The sequence below is a fragment of the Panicum virgatum genome, chromosome 2K (assembly GCF_016808335.1).
Source record: "Panicum virgatum strain AP13 chromosome 2K, P.virgatum_v5, whole genome shotgun sequence".
NCBI classification, from domain to species: domain Eukaryota; kingdom Viridiplantae; phylum Streptophyta; class Magnoliopsida; order Poales; family Poaceae; genus Panicum; species Panicum virgatum.
In genome coordinates this window covers 64,803,249-64,819,426 of record NC_053137.1, presented here as the reverse complement: position 1 = coordinate 64,819,426, position 16,178 = coordinate 64,803,249, and the positions used below count along the sequence as shown (strand labels likewise).

The 16,178-nt window shown below is 43.6% G+C and overlaps 3 protein-coding genes across 5 annotated transcripts; 2 read left to right on the top strand and 1 right to left on the bottom strand.

Moving 5' to 3' along the window:
- The first annotated feature begins 6,229 nt into the window (after window positions 1-6,229).
- Window positions 6,230-11,107, top strand: LOC120694566 (transcription factor MYB124-like). Its single transcript, XM_039977732.1, has 14 exons — window positions 6,230-6,555; window positions 7,031-7,077; window positions 7,169-7,225; window positions 7,335-7,407; window positions 7,990-8,045; window positions 8,147-8,326; window positions 8,428-8,612; window positions 8,692-8,831; window positions 8,937-9,079; window positions 9,160-9,344; window positions 9,430-9,580; window positions 9,689-9,870; window positions 9,958-10,427; window positions 10,557-11,107. The coding sequence occupies exons 1-14, from the start codon at window positions 6,451-6,453 to the stop codon at window positions 10,659-10,661; spliced, it is 2,079 nt and encodes a 692-aa protein (XP_039833666.1). The 5' UTR covers window positions 6,230-6,450; the 3' UTR covers window positions 10,662-11,107.
- Window positions 11,108-11,528: 421 nt separating this feature from the next.
- LOC120694567 lies at window positions 11,529-14,945 on the top strand. Of its 3 annotated transcripts, XM_039977734.1 has the most exons (4): window positions 11,531-11,711; window positions 11,824-12,291; window positions 12,387-12,799; window positions 14,349-14,945. In XM_039977734.1, exons 3-4 carry the CDS (start codon window positions 12,419-12,421, stop codon window positions 14,670-14,672), a joined length of 705 nt encoding a protein of 234 aa, XP_039833668.1. In that variant the 5' UTR covers window positions 11,531-11,711; window positions 11,824-12,291; window positions 12,387-12,418; the 3' UTR covers window positions 14,673-14,945. The 3 variants fall into 3 exon arrangements, with proteins under 3 accessions (XP_039833669.1, XP_039833668.1, XP_039833667.1); XM_039977735.1 differs by lacking the exon at window positions 11,824-12,291 and having other exon boundaries at window positions 11,529-11,711; window positions 14,421-14,945; XM_039977733.1 differs by lacking the exon at window positions 11,824-12,291 and having other exon boundaries at window positions 11,533-11,711.
- A 285-nt stretch (window positions 14,946-15,230) lies between these two features.
- On the bottom strand, window positions 15,231-16,066 carry LOC120694568. Its single transcript, XM_039977736.1, has 2 exons — window positions 15,702-16,066; window positions 15,231-15,615 (listed from the first exon to the last, which is right to left on the bottom strand). Exons 1-2 carry the CDS (start codon window positions 15,974-15,976, stop codon window positions 15,426-15,428), a joined length of 465 nt encoding a protein of 154 aa, XP_039833670.1. The 5' UTR covers window positions 15,977-16,066; the 3' UTR covers window positions 15,231-15,425.
- Window positions 16,067-16,178: the final 112 nt, after the last annotated feature.

Genomic DNA, 16,178 nt, shown 5'->3' with positions numbered 1-16,178 from the left:
TCATTGCGTGACGCAGGTTCTAGTGGAGTATCTGCTATTGGAAAACCAAGCCTTTAAACGATGAGTTGGATGAATATTTTTCTTTTTGAAAAGGATAGTTGGAAGAATAGCTGCCGTGGAAATTTTAATAGATTCATTAAGTAATGATTCTTGCAATAGAAGTATATGATAGACTAAGTCTGAGTGATCTATGGCCTGAAGATTAGGCTAAGTGTCAACATTTTTCTCTCCTTGTTGGCTTGGGCATTTTGTTATTGTTCTCACTCTTCTTTATTAATATAAAAATACCAAAACTCTCATCGGTTCCTTTTTCTAAAAAAAAGTACAAGATAGACATATAGCAACCACGGTGCAGAATGTATGGCAAAGAAGAAAAGAGTAAAACCCCTACAGCACATAATGTATTGCATTTAACGATGCCTCCCAACTCCCATGCATAGGGATACAAATTGGTGATTCTTATATTCACTTTTAATCTTTTTATTTGAATTATTTATACTATCTTTATATAAATTTTTATTTTAAAAAATAGTACCAACCCCATTTCAAAATACTTGTCACTCCTCGTTTATCGTGTCAACTTTGACTAATCGTTTTTTATAGAATATTTATCAATGTTTAATGTTTATATATCACTAGATTTGTTATGAAATAGATTTTATTATTATTATATATTTTTAAGTATTTATAAAACTTTTTTAGAAAAAAATATTTAGTCAAAGCTGGCACAATAAATAAGAAGTGACAAGTATTTTGAAACGGAGGTTAGTACAAAAATTTGAACATGACACGATAATCAATTTACACCCTCGATACGCACGTGAACGAATGCACGCCCACTCCAGGTATTTGGCTAGCTCTAGGGCCTAGGGGGTGACGCGGGTGTGAAAATCGAGGTGGGCAGAAAGCGGCTGCGGCTGTTGAATTGACCGCATAGGATCCTATGGTTCCTTGGACACTTTCGGCTCTGACACTTTCCGGGATCTCTCGGCCTGACGGGCCAACGTAAAAAAGGGTGCAGCATGTTGAGGTCTTGTTTGCTTTGACAGACTTTTTTTAAATTCTTATCATATCAAATTTTTATTATTATTTTGGAGTATCAAATAAAATTAGTTTATAATTTTTTTAACAGCTGAGTGCTAATTCGTGAAGCGAATCTAATGAATCTATTTAATCCATAATTTACTAAAGTAATACTACAGTAACCATCCGTTAATCATGAATTAATATAACTCATTAGATTCGTCTCGCAATTTAGTCCCAGAGTTCTACAGTTAGCTTAATAATTAATATTTATTTAATATTTCTAAATATTAAAAAAAATTAATATGACATGGACTAAAGTTTAACCCCTCCCCTCAATCAAAACACACAGTTCGCCAAAAGGGCAAGCGCGCCGAGCGCACATGCAGTCATGCACCCCACGTCCCCACCACCACCACCCCCCAGTGTGTGGGACTGTGGGACGACGGGACGGGAATAGGATGCCGTCCTGCTATCCAAAGCCCGAAAGCCGCTTTGCAATCGCAGTGACGCCGCCACCTGGCTTTTCGCCAACCTGACGCACTACGCTTCTACTGTACCCCCGTTCTCGTTCGATCGACGTCCCGTCTCGGTGTCTCCGGAGAAAATTTCGAACAGTGAGTGAGAGCAGCAAATGGGGTATGGAACAGAAGAACAGCTTGCCCAGCAACCAATGGTCAGTCGGTCACGCTAGGCACCAGTGCTCCGGAGCCACTGAATCCTGGCGACTGACAGTGACGGTGGCCGGAGTTTCTGGATTAGCCGTTGCAGCCTCCTTTTGAAATGTCAAATGAGCTGCTTGGAACCGAACGGGTCGCGATCACCCACGAAGATAGTGCACAAGTTACGACCTTCACTAACCACTACTCCTAATGCTCGGTTCAAACTCCAAATCCTCTTTTTAGCTGTTCAAATTACCGGCCGTGTTTTTTTTTTCAAAACATGGCGTAAAAGTGGCAAGGACGACGGCTACGGCAGTTGGAGGCATCTCACATCAACTTGTTTGAATTTTTCAGGCACCATTCGCAATTCCTAGTACGGCCCCGTTTAGATCCCTCAAAAAACCCCCAAACCAAAATTTCTATCACATCTCCATTACATCGAAACATTAAATATAACAAATGACCCATGCATGGAGTACTAAATGTAGGTAAATAAAAAAACTATTTGCATAGTTTTGATGTACGTTGCGAGACGAATTTTTTGAGCCTAGTTAGATCATGGTAGGACAATATCTACCACAAATAAACGAAAAGTGATACATTGCTGCAGTGTTTTCCCAGCGCTACAGTATTTTTCAGGCAACTAAATACAGCCTACCCACCTACTGCAAGTAGTACGTGCCTACTACCCCGTGTCTGGCTAGTGGCTTCTAGCCTTCAACTAGTACTAGCACTCGCCTGTCTGTCAGACTTCAGGGCACTTGACTCCATGGCAGAAAGCCACCGCTTTATTCAAGCGACCTGACCAGCTGACGATATGGCTATATGAATGCAAGTGCAGATGTCATCTATCATCTCACAATTCATCCTCTTAATAGAGGTGGACCGGTACAAATGCAAAACTGCCAAAAATAGACGAATATACGTCTTTAGCTCTGTTTGGATACTCTAACTAAGTTAGAGGTTAGAGTTAGGCCCTGTTTAATTCCAAAAAATTTTCTACAATACCCATCATATCAAATATTCGGACACATGCATGGAGCATTAAATACAGTTGAAAAAAATAACTAATTACACAGTCTAACTGATTAGCACGAGATGAATCTTTTAAGTTTAATTAGTCCATAATTGGATATTATTTGTCAAATAACAATAAAATGTGCTACAATACCAAAACCCAAACTTTTTCGCGAACTAAACAGGGCCTTAGTATCTAACTCATGAGTATCCATGAACTAACTAACTCTAAACAAAGAGATATTTGAACAAAAATGTTAAATTGACAATAAATGTACATTTCCAATCATTTGGCCTCTTTCTAGTATAGTAAGAGAGAGAGAAGAAAAGGTGGGCCCCACCTAATCTAACCCCAATAAGTACCCTTAGAGGGGATAGTTTTTTGGGTGGATTAGATGCATCTAACCAACTCTAACTCTCCTGTTTGGATATTTTAGGATTATATGAGCTCTAAAAAGCCAACTCTAACTCTAACCCTAGTATCCAAACAAAGCTTTTATACTAAAGTATTACACGCGTAACATCACAGAGTAAAACTAAATTAAATTAAAGGTGGAAGCTAGCTGATGAAATGAAAACAAGGGCCGCAACGCAAATTTCAAATTTGAAAGAATGTGACTACAGTAGCCTTTTTCAGTGCACGACGATGAATCAATCTCACAAGAGTTGTATGCTTGGGTGTAGCCCTTCGGCTGTTCGGCACCATCAAACATTAGTTCAGACGTAGGAGGAGCGTGACACCATTAAAAGAGTCACACACGAACTCACCTCTCGGCAATGGGCTACATATGCCATGCAAGCATGCGTGATTCAACTCATGTGAACCCAATTCATTGAGTGATATAAAAAATAATCTAAAAAATCGAGTGATATAAAAAAAAAGAGAGAGGACTATATGTGCACAACAAATTCTATCATGTCAACAGTTGCTAGAAGTAGCTAAAAAAACTATTCTCACACGCAGGACAAAAAATTAGATGTTTGATATGATCGGAATAAAAATGGTAAGAGTAAAATGCATGTACAGTCCTTAATTTTATTTGGTTGTGTCATTTAGATCCCTATACTTAGAAATTGCAGAATTAGCTCCCTAAATGTAGCCTCGGGTGTCATTTAGATCCTTTTACTCTCAAAGTGCAAATCTAAACCTCTAAATTTAGCTTCAGATGTCACCTAGATGTCCCCTGTACAATCAAAATGTTGCGACTTTCCATTTAAATTGATAAAACTTATTTTATAGATATAATTATAATGAAATTTTAGCTCAACATGTATATCAAGAATGTTAATGAGGATGAACCAAGTAAGGTTGATGATATTTTACTTTGGAGATAATATCTTAGATTGTTAGATGTGCATGACAATCACACTTTATTCTTGGGAAATTGTTCAAACTTAAATAACTTGTAGCTGCACATGCCTTAGAAAGTAGAATTAGGAGTGGATTATCAAATGAAGAAGCAATACAATTAGTTAGAAAACAAGACAATGAAGTAATAGCGTACTTTGAAAGCACAATATTTGATCCTATTACGCTTTATTGGTGGGTTGTAACTGTATTTTAGGATTTACTCCCTCCGTTCCAAATTATAGGTTGTTTGACTTTTTTGACATCAAATTTGACCACTCGTCTTATTCAAAAAATTTGTGCAAACATAGCCAAATTTAAGTCACTCTTGAAGAACTTGTATTGATAAAGCAATTCACAAAAAAAGTGATATTTTGCATAAATTTTTGAATAAGATGAGTGGCCAAATTTTGGGTTGAAAAAGTCAAACGACCTATAATTTGAAACGGAGGGAGTAAGAGTATACAAATATAAATGACACCCGAAACTAAGTTTAAGGATTTAGATTTACATTTTGAGAGTATATGGACCTAAATGACACCCAAGATTAAGTTTAGGGATCAATATGTAATTTAAGGTATAGGGGCCTAAGCAACACAGTCGAACAAGTTTAAAGACCGGCCATATACTTTATGGCTTTATGCAAATGGTAACGTAAAACTAGTTACAACTACCATTAGTTATACGAACATGATACATGCGCGGGCTCCAAATAAAGCTATTATTAAAAGGAAAACAGGGAAATTAGCTACGTGTGGTATGAACTAGAATCTGTGCAGTTATTGCACTTGGTGGACCGGATTTGTTTCCAAGCGGTTTTTATAACTAGAACAAAAATGACAAGGTAAAGTCGTAAAGATAGCCGCTACTGCCTCCAGTTGTGTGAACATGAGGTAACAATAACGGCATCAGATCTGTGTCCATGCAGTCTATATGGTTAGAATAAATATGGTAACATAAAAGTAGTCGCTACTGCAACCGTGCAAACATGATGTCTCAAACACGCGTACAACTCATTTTGTTGTTCTTTTCCTTTTCTTCTCCATGAATACTCAGTCTTGTTTGGTTAGAGCAGATATTTAATTTGCCAAGACACCAAAGTCCTTCCAAGACTGTTTACAGATAGTCCAGAATCTAAATCTCTACATGAACAACCAATTTGAAATAAGCTCCAAACCTCCTAGATCAAAACCTTCTCTCATCGTACTCTGCTACACGTGTTCCAGCGAGGAGGCACAAACACTGTCAGTCTCACACTCTCACTCCACTCTGCAGCAGTCCACCTCCAAAGTCCAAAGGCCAGCCGGTCCCTCCGTTCCGTTCCGTTCCGTTCCGTGGGAGCAGTTGCAGCAGTTCCCAACAGGCTTCCCTTTCACGCGAGAAAATTGTAAAAATGGGACTCGAAACAATGCGCTTCGCAAATTTGCCATTCCAAATATCATCATCGTAAAAATAGGACTCCAAACATCAACCATTTGATTATACTGTCATTTGGTGTATTTTCTCTCTTTTTCTTTTTTCTTTTTCATGTATTTGAGGTGTGTATTATCCCTTTTGCCCCTCAGTTTTTTTGCTGCAACACACGTCAGCTCGTTTCTTTTCCCGATCGCATCTCTATCTCCTGTGTGTCGTCTTCGATCGCCTGCGAGCTAGGGCCGGCGCCATGGAGGAGCCCCAGCCCGAGAAGCCTGCACCGCCCCCTGCCTCTTGCGCCGCAGTCGTGGCCGGCCTTAGCCCCGGGCTGAGCGAGCTCCTGGGCGGCGGCCTGCCTGCCCAGGCAGCTGCAGCGCTAGCTAGCCTACCTGCCGAGGTCGGGGCGGCGGCCTGCCTGCACGCCCAGGCGGCGGTGGCACCAGCCTGCCTGCCTGCCTGCCAGGGCGGCGGCGGCAGCCAGCCAAGCCTGCCCGTCAAAGCAGCAGGAGAAAAGTTTTAATCCATGAATGAGTGAAGGGTAAAAATGACATTATACACTCCAAATACATGAAAAAGAAAAAGAAAAAAGAGAAAATACACCAAATGGCAGTATAATCAAATGGTTGATGTTTGAAGTCTTATTTTTAGAATGATGATGTTTGGAATGGCAAATTACAAGTCCCATTTTTATAGTTTTCTCCTTTCACGCACGCCACCGCCCACCTTTTAAAACCCATCCCCCACTGCAAAAATATTCCCCATCCACTCGTCAGCCGTCACCCTCTTCCCTTTGCTTCTCCTCCTCCTCTGCTCTTCTCCTCCCTTGGCTGCTTCCTCCGGGACCCCAAGTTCAAAAACTCCTCCGTTGGAGCCCAAACCCCGAACCCTAGCCGGCCACCGGACAGCCCCGCTCCGGCTGGCCGGGCCCGCCAGTCGCCGTCGCACGTCGCCGGGGGCCCGCGGGCGGAACATGCGGGATCTCGAGCCATGGCGACCGGGCCCGATCTGAGCTCCTCCTCCGGCGCCGCTGCGGCGGCCGTGCCGGACGCCGCTGCCAAGAAGGACCGCCACATCGTCAGTTGGAGCGCCGAGGTTTGTGCCTGTGAAAGCGATCCTGTTCGTATGCGGGCCTCGCAATTCGCAGGATTTTTTTAGGAAATAATTCGCAGAATTTTGTGCGTGTGCCTGCCTTTCTGCCCCAATTTTGGTGCCTCGGGTTCGGGATTGGACCCATGTACGAAGCAATTATTGGGCATCTTTATGTTCGACGGAATAAGGTGGTTTTTCACTTGTTGGGAGTAATTCGTACAGAATGGGATTTTTCTCTTTTCTTTCCTGGATTCCGTACCTGATTTTAACTGTTGATGAAGGAATTTTCCCTTTTCCTGACCACACCAGTAGGTTTCCTTTGGTGTGAATCCTACTTAACCTTTTATTGCCTTGTGAAAATGTTTGGAATTTTAAGCCTTTGTTCTCTTCCGGTGCTCTTCATGCTACCCTGGACTGGGTCTGTGATTTCTCTTCTAGGACTGAATTCATTCTGATGCTTGCAACTTTCTTCCCGTAGGAGGATAACGTGCTTCGTGCTCAAATCGCGCAGCATGGTACCGATAAGTATGCACTCTTGCTTAACTCGTCACACGTATCTGCCTCAGTGTTGCCTCGTTCGTTCAATCACTGAATAATTTTTCTTTTATTTGGGTAGCTGGACAATTATAGCGGCGCAATTCAAGGACAAGACGGCGAGACAGTGCAGGAGAAGGTGCACACCATTTTCTTCTGATAGATGAGTAACATTGTTTGGAACTATCAGGTTCCTAACATTGTTTGGGTGTTTGTTTCATTCCATTTTTGCTTGTTTATTGCTGCAGATGGTACAATTATTTGAACTCAGAGTGCAAGAAAGGCGGGTGGTCCAGGGAAGAGGACATGCTATTGTGCGAGGTGAGTTCTTGATGTCTTCTAATCTTCTAATAGCAGCTTAGTTGCTAGATCTGGGCAGTGAATTACTTGAAACTAGAAACTGTTGCTTCGAATGCTTATGATTTCCGTAGAAGTTAGATGTTAGCTTTACCAATCAAGGTAACTTCATTAGTGATATTCTACAGTTGAAATAGAAATGATTAATTTCTTTTTGAGGTTTCGTGTGTAGAGCATCGCAACTTTGCATTAGTTACTGGCTTCTTGCATAATAGAAATGATTATGACCATTGAGTTTAGCACTTTTCTTGATTGGAGCCTATCTGTTGCTTGATTTCATTTATCAATGTGTTTGTATTGTACTTTACCAGGACACATGGCTCTTGGCTCATACGCTATATATTGATTGTATAATGTTATCTGATGACTATAATATCATCTCCAATCGTTTAGTTTTTCTACCCTTTGTATTGTGATAAATTTGCCATGGCCCACGGTGGCACGTGGAAATTAGAAACCTCCTGTACTTAGTGTTTTCATTGTTTTGCCGTTGTCCTCGTAAGTGTTTGTTCTTGCTATTGAACTGTATCTGCTTGTTACTGTTAGGCTCAAAAACTTCTTGGCAACAGGTGGACTGAAATTGCTAAGGTTGTATCAGGAAGGTGGGTTTTCCTTCCTAATTACCTTTTCCTGCAAGGTGAAACAAAGGATAAACAACAAGACATGTGAACTCATACGTGTTTTCTGTTTTTATCTACAACAGAACTGATAATGCAGTGAAGAATAGGTTTTCTACTTTATGCAAAAGGAGGGCCAAGGATGACGAGCCATTCCAAGAAAATGGTACGCCGTGTTCGAACACAAACGCAAAGAGGGTTCTCACAAAAACAGGATGTGTGACGCCTGGTACAGCGGGCTCCTCACTACCCATGAAGCAGAAAAGGTATAGAAATACCAGCAGCACTTGTATGTACTCTAAGCAACTTAATGGCTGCATGTTTCTTTTTACCCTTTTTATTTTAATTTTGCTACTATGTCTTCCAGTTCCGATTTGAAGGAGAACATTGTACCAAATATGAGATTATTTGGACAGGAAAAGGGCACACAACAGGATGCCCGGCAACCTCTTGCTACCATTTCTTCAAATAATCAACAAAATCCGAATACAGTGAAATCCCAAAATCTGATTGCCCCAACCATAAAAACATTACTTGGTCCAGAACAACACTGTAAGTCTATTATCTTGACTCTGAACGTTTTTTTACTTGTATGTCTGTTATTGAATCACTTCTGCGTGAATAATTTCAGGTGTGAAGCAGGAGGGTAACTTCATGAAAAAGGATGATCCAAAAGTTGCTATTTTGTTGCAGCAAGCAGATTTGCTTTGCTCCCTTGCAACAAAAATTAACCATGAGGATACAAGCCAAAGCATGGATGAAGCATGGCAGGTATTTGCGTGTGCGGGGGGGGGGGGGGGGGGGGGGGTTCTACACCGACTTGCTGCTGTGATTTTATTGGCACTTAAGTAACTTTTATATACCTGACTTTTTCAGCAACTACAGCATCATTTAGTGAAAACGGAGGACAATGGAATGTCAGAAAATAGCGGATCTGGAATTGCTTCACTCTTAGAGGAGCTTGATGATTTAATTGTTGACCCCTATGAGAGTAAAGAGGAAGATGAAGAGAAGTCAAGGTAAATGTTGAAATAAATACTCGGATCTTTTTTCTCGAATATATTGCTTCAGTTATTGACCCATCATTATCAATGCACAGGGAGCAGAATGAAAGACAAACTGATGTGGGGAACGAGCAATGTAGCGGTCCTTCACAAGCTAGCATGGAAGTAACATCTAATATGGCCCCCGATGAAATGATCGAAGATCACACAGTAGGTAGCTGCAAAGAAGTTAGTAGTCTTTGTAGAAAGATGCTTTCTGGAAGTATGGAAGCTTGCCCAGGTAACCTACACAATCGATCATAACTTAATTAGATTTTGTTGCACTATCAAAAAAAGATTATATGAAATTCTCGAGGTCAAAACAGGCGCAAAAATAACAGCATCTGAGAATTTGAGTGAGGTTGCCGAAGATAGAAGGCTTCAACAAGTGGAATCTACATCTCCTGTTCTAACAGATTTTGATGATTTTATCATAGACCCCTATGAGAATAAAGAGGAAGATGAACAGAACCTAAGGTAAATAGAAGATAATTAATTTTCAAAAAAGACATGACGAATAATTCCCCATCCTTTTGGTCAAATATATTGTTTCATATGCTTATGTATCATCATTCCAATGACCAGGGAGCTGAATGGGCAGATTGATGTGCACAATCATCAGTCTTATTGTCCTACACAAGCTACAATGGAAGTAACAACTGAGATAGCCCCAGATGAATTGATGGAAGCTTGCCCAGTAGATAATTGCAAAGAAGATAACAATCTTTGCAGAAATGTGCTTTCTGGAAGTATGGAACCTTCCCCAGGTAACGTAATCTGTCAATCATACCTTAGGCGGATTCTGTTTCATCTACATCAAAGAAAATGCACTGAAAATATTGAGGCTAAAACAGGTGCAGAAAAAGCAGCATATCCAAATTTGAGCGAGGTTGCCGAAGAAAGAAAACTTCAATGCATGCAATCTATCTCTACCGTTCCAACAAATTGTCAAACTAAAGAGTGTGGAGAAACATCAGTACCAGAGAACCTTAATGAGGTTGCCGAAGATAGCAGGCACCAATGTGTTGAATTTACCTCCCCTGCTCATACATTTCTCCGAGCTAAAGCAGGTGCAGAAACTTTTGCATCCCCGAGAATTGCTGTTGTTGCAAAAGATAGCAAGCTTCCATCTCTGGAATTCAGTTCCCCTGCTGACACAGTTCTCCGAGCTAAAGCAGGTGCAGAAGCTTATGCATCCCCAAGAATTGATGTGGTTGCTAAAGATAGCAAGCTTTCATCTATGGAATTCACTTCCCCTGCTCATACAGTCGCAACATTCCAGCCGTATGCTGACGACATGCCTACTCCAAAATTCACCGCTAGTGTATGCTTTCGATTTCTATGACCTGTGCTTGAGATTTGTATTCAGAAAGATTATCATAGCTAACTAGCTAAGTATAAATGACAAATACTTGATAAAGCTGCTCACATTTGTATTTCTCAATCTTTTCAGGAGAGGAATTTTTTGCTGTCTGTGTTAGAGCTGACCTCACCAGGCTCGAGGCCAGAAACTTCTCAGCAGCCATCTTGCAAAAGGGCTCTTCTTAATAGCCTTTGAAATGAAGCCTGTTCTGTTTTGAAGGCCAAAGGGTCAGGAATAAGAAGCCTGCTGTGCTCCTCAGCATAAACAGTTTGGCTGCCTTATACTCCTATTTTGCATGAAGTGTGCCTTCCTCAAGGGTCTCATAGTTTGTTTTATTTGCTGTGTATATAATGATGCATTGGTGTGGTTGCATTAGCATACAGGAATTAAAAGGTTGGTGGTGGTGTAAGTGTTTACAGCTTGTATTCAAAATATAGAATAAGTAACATTCTTTGTGTAATTAACTCTAGCTTTCTAGACGTGAGGTATATCAGATTTGTGTGTAGTGTGTTGATGTAATGGGTTTCTCTTGTTGAGCTTGTTAGATTGAACCTAAAATATAGTGTATGACTCATGTGGTTGGGTATTTGTATTTTGCTGTCCATTTTCAGAGTGGAATACACCCTGTATTTCCCAGGTCTCCAGATATGTATATCTTTCTTGTGTGCTTTGTCAACAAAGACATAAACTGACCTCCATATGCTGAAAAACTAAATGTTGCATGCTAAAGGGGAGCTGGCATCTTTTTTTTCTTTCGAAAACCTGGTATTTCTTCTGGAAGGGAAAATAACAAAATGAACAGAAAAAACGAGGAATAATAACAGAGTGCTGAAAGACTCGCTAGATAATAACAGAGTGCTGGTTACAAACGCCTTCAGGTGGATTAATTAGCCAAACACGCCGGCCGAGCGAGTCATATAGAGATTAGCATTGCCAAAATGAAGCCCAAGTTCTTTTCAAAAAATAAATGAAGCCCAAGTAACTGATTTGGACTGCAATGTCCCGGGCCCATGTAATATAAGGGTAGGGCCATTACCAGCCAAGCCCAAGTTAACGGAATCCGAGGTTCGAGGAGCAGGGGCACGTGTACTTGACCTGGCCTGCCTCTCTTTCCTTTGTATCCGCTCGCTTCGTCTCCACTTCCCGCCCGGCCGAAGCGAACAAGCAGCCGCCACCAATGGCCGCGTGACCTTGCGGCGAGAGTAGCGCGAAGCACCGAGGGAGCTAAGCTTCCGACGATGCAAGGTGAGTATCAGTTTCATATCACCGTCTCAATCTCTATCATGGTCTGAAGTTTTGACTACTTCTGTGCTTTTCTTGTTTGTTTATTTTTATGCTAAATCTTCGGAGCTGGTAGTCCAATCAATGCGCTCTTACCGAGATTTGATTGGGGGGAAGGTTATCTCGACTCGATTCGTTGTTGTCTGAGGGATCCGCATTTCTCTGGCATTTGATCTATTCCTGATTCTTTTTCACGACTCGTTTGAATTTTTTTCCCCACTATAGATCTTGATCTGCAGTTCGCGAAGCACTGGTCTAGGTTTTTGGACTTGACGAACTGCTAGTTCGTGCTCCATTGTGTCCGTGATCCGGCGAACACTGGTTTCGTCATTCATTTCTCCAACTTCTTTTTTTTTCAATATTTACGAATTTTATTTCACTTCCCCAAATTCCCCAAGCGAAACCAATTTGCTCTTGCTAACGCGCGCCGCGGATTCATCGTGACTCCGCAACCGCCGCCTCGTTGGCCGCGTGCACCTTCCCGAGAAGAGAAGGTCCAGATTTTTTCGATCCGGAGTGCCCGCAGCAGCAGCCCTAATCTCCGGTTCAAATTTTAAATCCCCCATCCGCGAATCCCTCACCTTCCCAAATCTCGCCCCCACAGGGCGTTAACCCTAGCTGCCGTGATTCACTGCGCAGGTCCTCCGGGTGAGACCTACGGGCTCGCCGCGATGGACTTCGATTACGTGGCTGCAACCCCCGGCAACAGGTGGGCGGGAGAGTCGGCGGCGCGGCGGCGGCAGCGCCGCCTCTCTTCGCCGTCGCTGAGGACCTACCTCACGCCGGCCTTTGACGCTGTCGCCGCTGGGGATGGTGGCGTGTCCGGGTACTCCTCGTCGTCCTCGGGAGGGCTGGACCTCGGGTTCGACGCCTCGCTCCTCCGCTACCGCCGCGCCTGCTTCGCCGCGTCCGCGGACCTCGACAGCCGCGTCCTCCTCTACTCCCCGCAGTCGGCGCCACCCCCGCCGCCGCCGCAGGTGAGGACGGCGTATGCAGCGGCAGATGATGGGGTTTGGGCAGCTGGCGGCGGTCGCTACGGCTCCAAACGTGAGGTAATTGTGCTACTCTCCAGATCTAGTTTCACTGACATGTCGGGTCCGGTTTGACATCGTCAGAGATGCCTAGCTGGGGTCATCAAATACTAATGGCTCCTGATTTGCTGTAATGGTTGGACCGCTAGTTTAGTTAATGCCATGGTGATTCAATGCTTTCTGCTTTTGATGTCAAACAATATGAAAGTCTGCTGGACAGTGCTGTGGAATTGCCTAATTTGTTTGTGGGAAAACTAAATGCTAATAGGATTGCTGAATGTGATTTAATTCAACAAACCGATTAATTCATGCCGTCATATTTATGTATCTATAGTGATTTGTGATTTTATCCTCCGTATATGTTACTCTGCATGTAGCCCACATCTTTTACTTGGCATCATTGCACATAGTTTCTAATGTAAAAAATGCCATACTGAATTTTCTTGTTAGTGAAGTCCATATCTTTTAGGCCTTTTTGGTTTCTTAGATGTTCCTTTGGTTCATCTTATTTCTAGATCGCTAGAACTGATATTGCTTTCATCTTAAGCAATAACTAGTTCACTACTGGTTACTCGTTGTGATAACTAGATACTCTAGAGTTACATCACTGTAAAATTGGATTTCTAACTAGTGTCTGCACTCTCCTGAAACCTGAAATCTAGCTTGGTCTTTGTTCAAGTTATTTAGCTTCAGAGCTTAATTGCTTGTCATTCTTGCTGGAATAAAAAATACCATGCTGTTCTCTCTTTTAAATTTAGATGTAGAGTGCTTTTGGATGAGGTTCTTGCTAGCCTGATATTACAGAAAGACATGGCTAATGTGGGACTTTGGTAGAATTGACGTTCCACTGCAATGTTCTTGTGGATAACTGGAAACAGCACTAGTTCTTTTCTCATTTCCTTGTTGAAGTGCAGACTTTTATTTTGTGACGAACTACCAGTTATCTAGTTCATTACTGTTTACCGAAAGTGATAGCTGTGTTTATAGTGATAAATCACTGTGGAACTGGATTTTATTGTAATGTCTGTGCTCTTAAAGTTAGTTATGGATTGGCTCTAGTTATTTCTGTTCAGTGCATAATTGCTTGTCATTCTTGCTGTAAGCAAAAAAATCATGTTGTTTCTCCCTTATAGAAGTACTAGATTTGGATGAGGTTCCAATTCATACTAGCTGTTCGTGCTGACCAGATAAAACACAAAGCCTATTGTTAGAGTAGAACCACATCGCCCCCCCCCCCCCTGCAGTATTCTTGTGGTGTAATGTTTTAAGCTTCAGCTCAAGTTTTTCTGTTCTTATTTTCTTCCAGTCATTCTAGGCAGATGAACTGCAGACATTTTTTGTGTCTATTATTAGATAGCCAGGCCTTTTTACATAGTGGAGAATGAATTCTTTTCTTTTGCAACACAAGATGTAGCTGTCATTTAACAAACCACAGGCCGCGTAAGGTGTTTATCCAGCATCACTGTGAATGGAAGTTCCATATGCAAAAATGTGTGAATTAACATTATTCTTTAATCCAATTCCCTCAATGTTTTTATACTGAAAGATGGACCTGTCTCATGGTGCACAGACCGGCAGGCTTGCTGCTGTGCCAGGTTTCCAGGAATTTGATGATGGTGTTCTTTTCATCTCTGCACGTCAGGCAACTGCTGATCATCCTACTGCAGCAGCTCGAGGCCCTTCCCCCAACTCTGTTAAGCTGTCTGCTGACCTCCGATTACCAGAAGACGGTGTCGTCCCAGCAACCAATGCGGAGTTTTCAACACCAAAACCTGAAGCCCAGGCATCAGCTGAACCTGTAGTGCCAACTGAGGAGGAAGTAGCTGAAGCTCTTTACAGCGACCACCCTGGTCACCGCAGGCTGCCCATTTTCAGGGAAATCTGCCCTGAATAAGCACAAGGTTACCATCCTCGAAATTTAAAGTGAATGGATTTTATTGGTAGTGTATATTCTGTTCACCTCTCTTGTGTTCATAGGCCTGGTATGTAGCAGTAATTGTTCTGCAGTCAGGACGGTTATTTCTAGTTTTTCCTAGGGAAGAATCTCTCTTCTCTTTGAGCGAGGAGATTTAAACTATGCAATACTTGAGTAAGCCGGCAGTTTTGCTTGCCGTTGTCTGAAGGTGAATCCTGGTATAACTGGTAGCTGAGCCCGCCTCCCTTTTGACTTCTTTGCTAGACGAGTCTGCCTTCGGCCTTGTTTTTCCTCCCTTTGATGTACGTAGATTTTTGTGCAGTGCAACTGTGCAAGCCTGGTATCTCTGCTCCAGGAAGCATTCCACGGTACAGTACAGTGGCCATTTCTTTCATGACATTTCGTCTGCATTTCTGCACCCTCTACGCGACCCCAATGGCTGTCTGGCTGAATTTTCGTCTGCGTCTCTGCATCCTTTATGCCAAACCCCATGACTGGCTGTCTGAATTTGCAAGCATCGTTCTGCATCACAGCAAGTTAACATCTCATACCGACATTGGACAGAGAAAAAGATTACACGTCGCAAGACACTCAACAGGAAAAAGATTACACGTCGCAGCTTGCAGTACGATGTGGACTCGTGGTACAGTACATTCATGACAATTTTACACGCTACAGAGTACAGGGTCAGTACAGAGCTCAAGCTTTTTGAGAAAAGAACAAAAAGTTGGTTCAGAGGTCTCCATCACGGCGCCGCGCCGACGGCGAGACCTTGCTCTTGACCTTCTCCGTGGTCCTCTCCAGGGCCTCCTCCGTGGCCCTGGCCGCCGACTCCGCCGAGTGCTTCACCGCCTCCTTGCCCATCTCCAGGCTCTCCTTGGCCGCGGCCTTCACCGACGCCGGGCTCCGCAGCACGTCGTACCTTGGCCCACAGAAGAAACGCCGTGAGAAGAACACGCGCACGTCTCGTAACAATCCAAATGCGAAAGAACCAGCAGCGAAATCTACCGCTGCTCGGCCGGGCGGAGCTTGAAGCACGCGAGCTTCGCCCAGGCGCGGAGCGCGTCGAGCCAGCCCTCGTGGCCGGCGATGCCGATCGCCAGCTCCACCGGCTCGCGGGGCGGCTGGCCCTCCGCCCCTCCGCCGCCCGGCGGCGAGAGCAGGAACAGGAGCGCCGCCGCCACGACGAGCAGGACGACGGCGGCGGCCATGCAGCGCGCCGCGGGCCGCGCGGCGGCGTCGGCACCTCTCGCCGCGCCCCTGTTCTTCTTGCCGCCGCCCATTGTCCCGCCACGGACCCGATCGCGGATGCTGGTGATTGATTGGAGGGAGCGCGCTGGAAGCCCGGCGCCCCACGGGACTGTGGCCGGGAGCTTTCTTCGTGCCGGTGGACACGTCCGGCGACACGTGTTGGGCCGAGCAGCCCCCGACGCCGGAGCAAGCGTACGTGTCGCGCCACGTCGGCTGCTGCTTTTTTTTTATCGA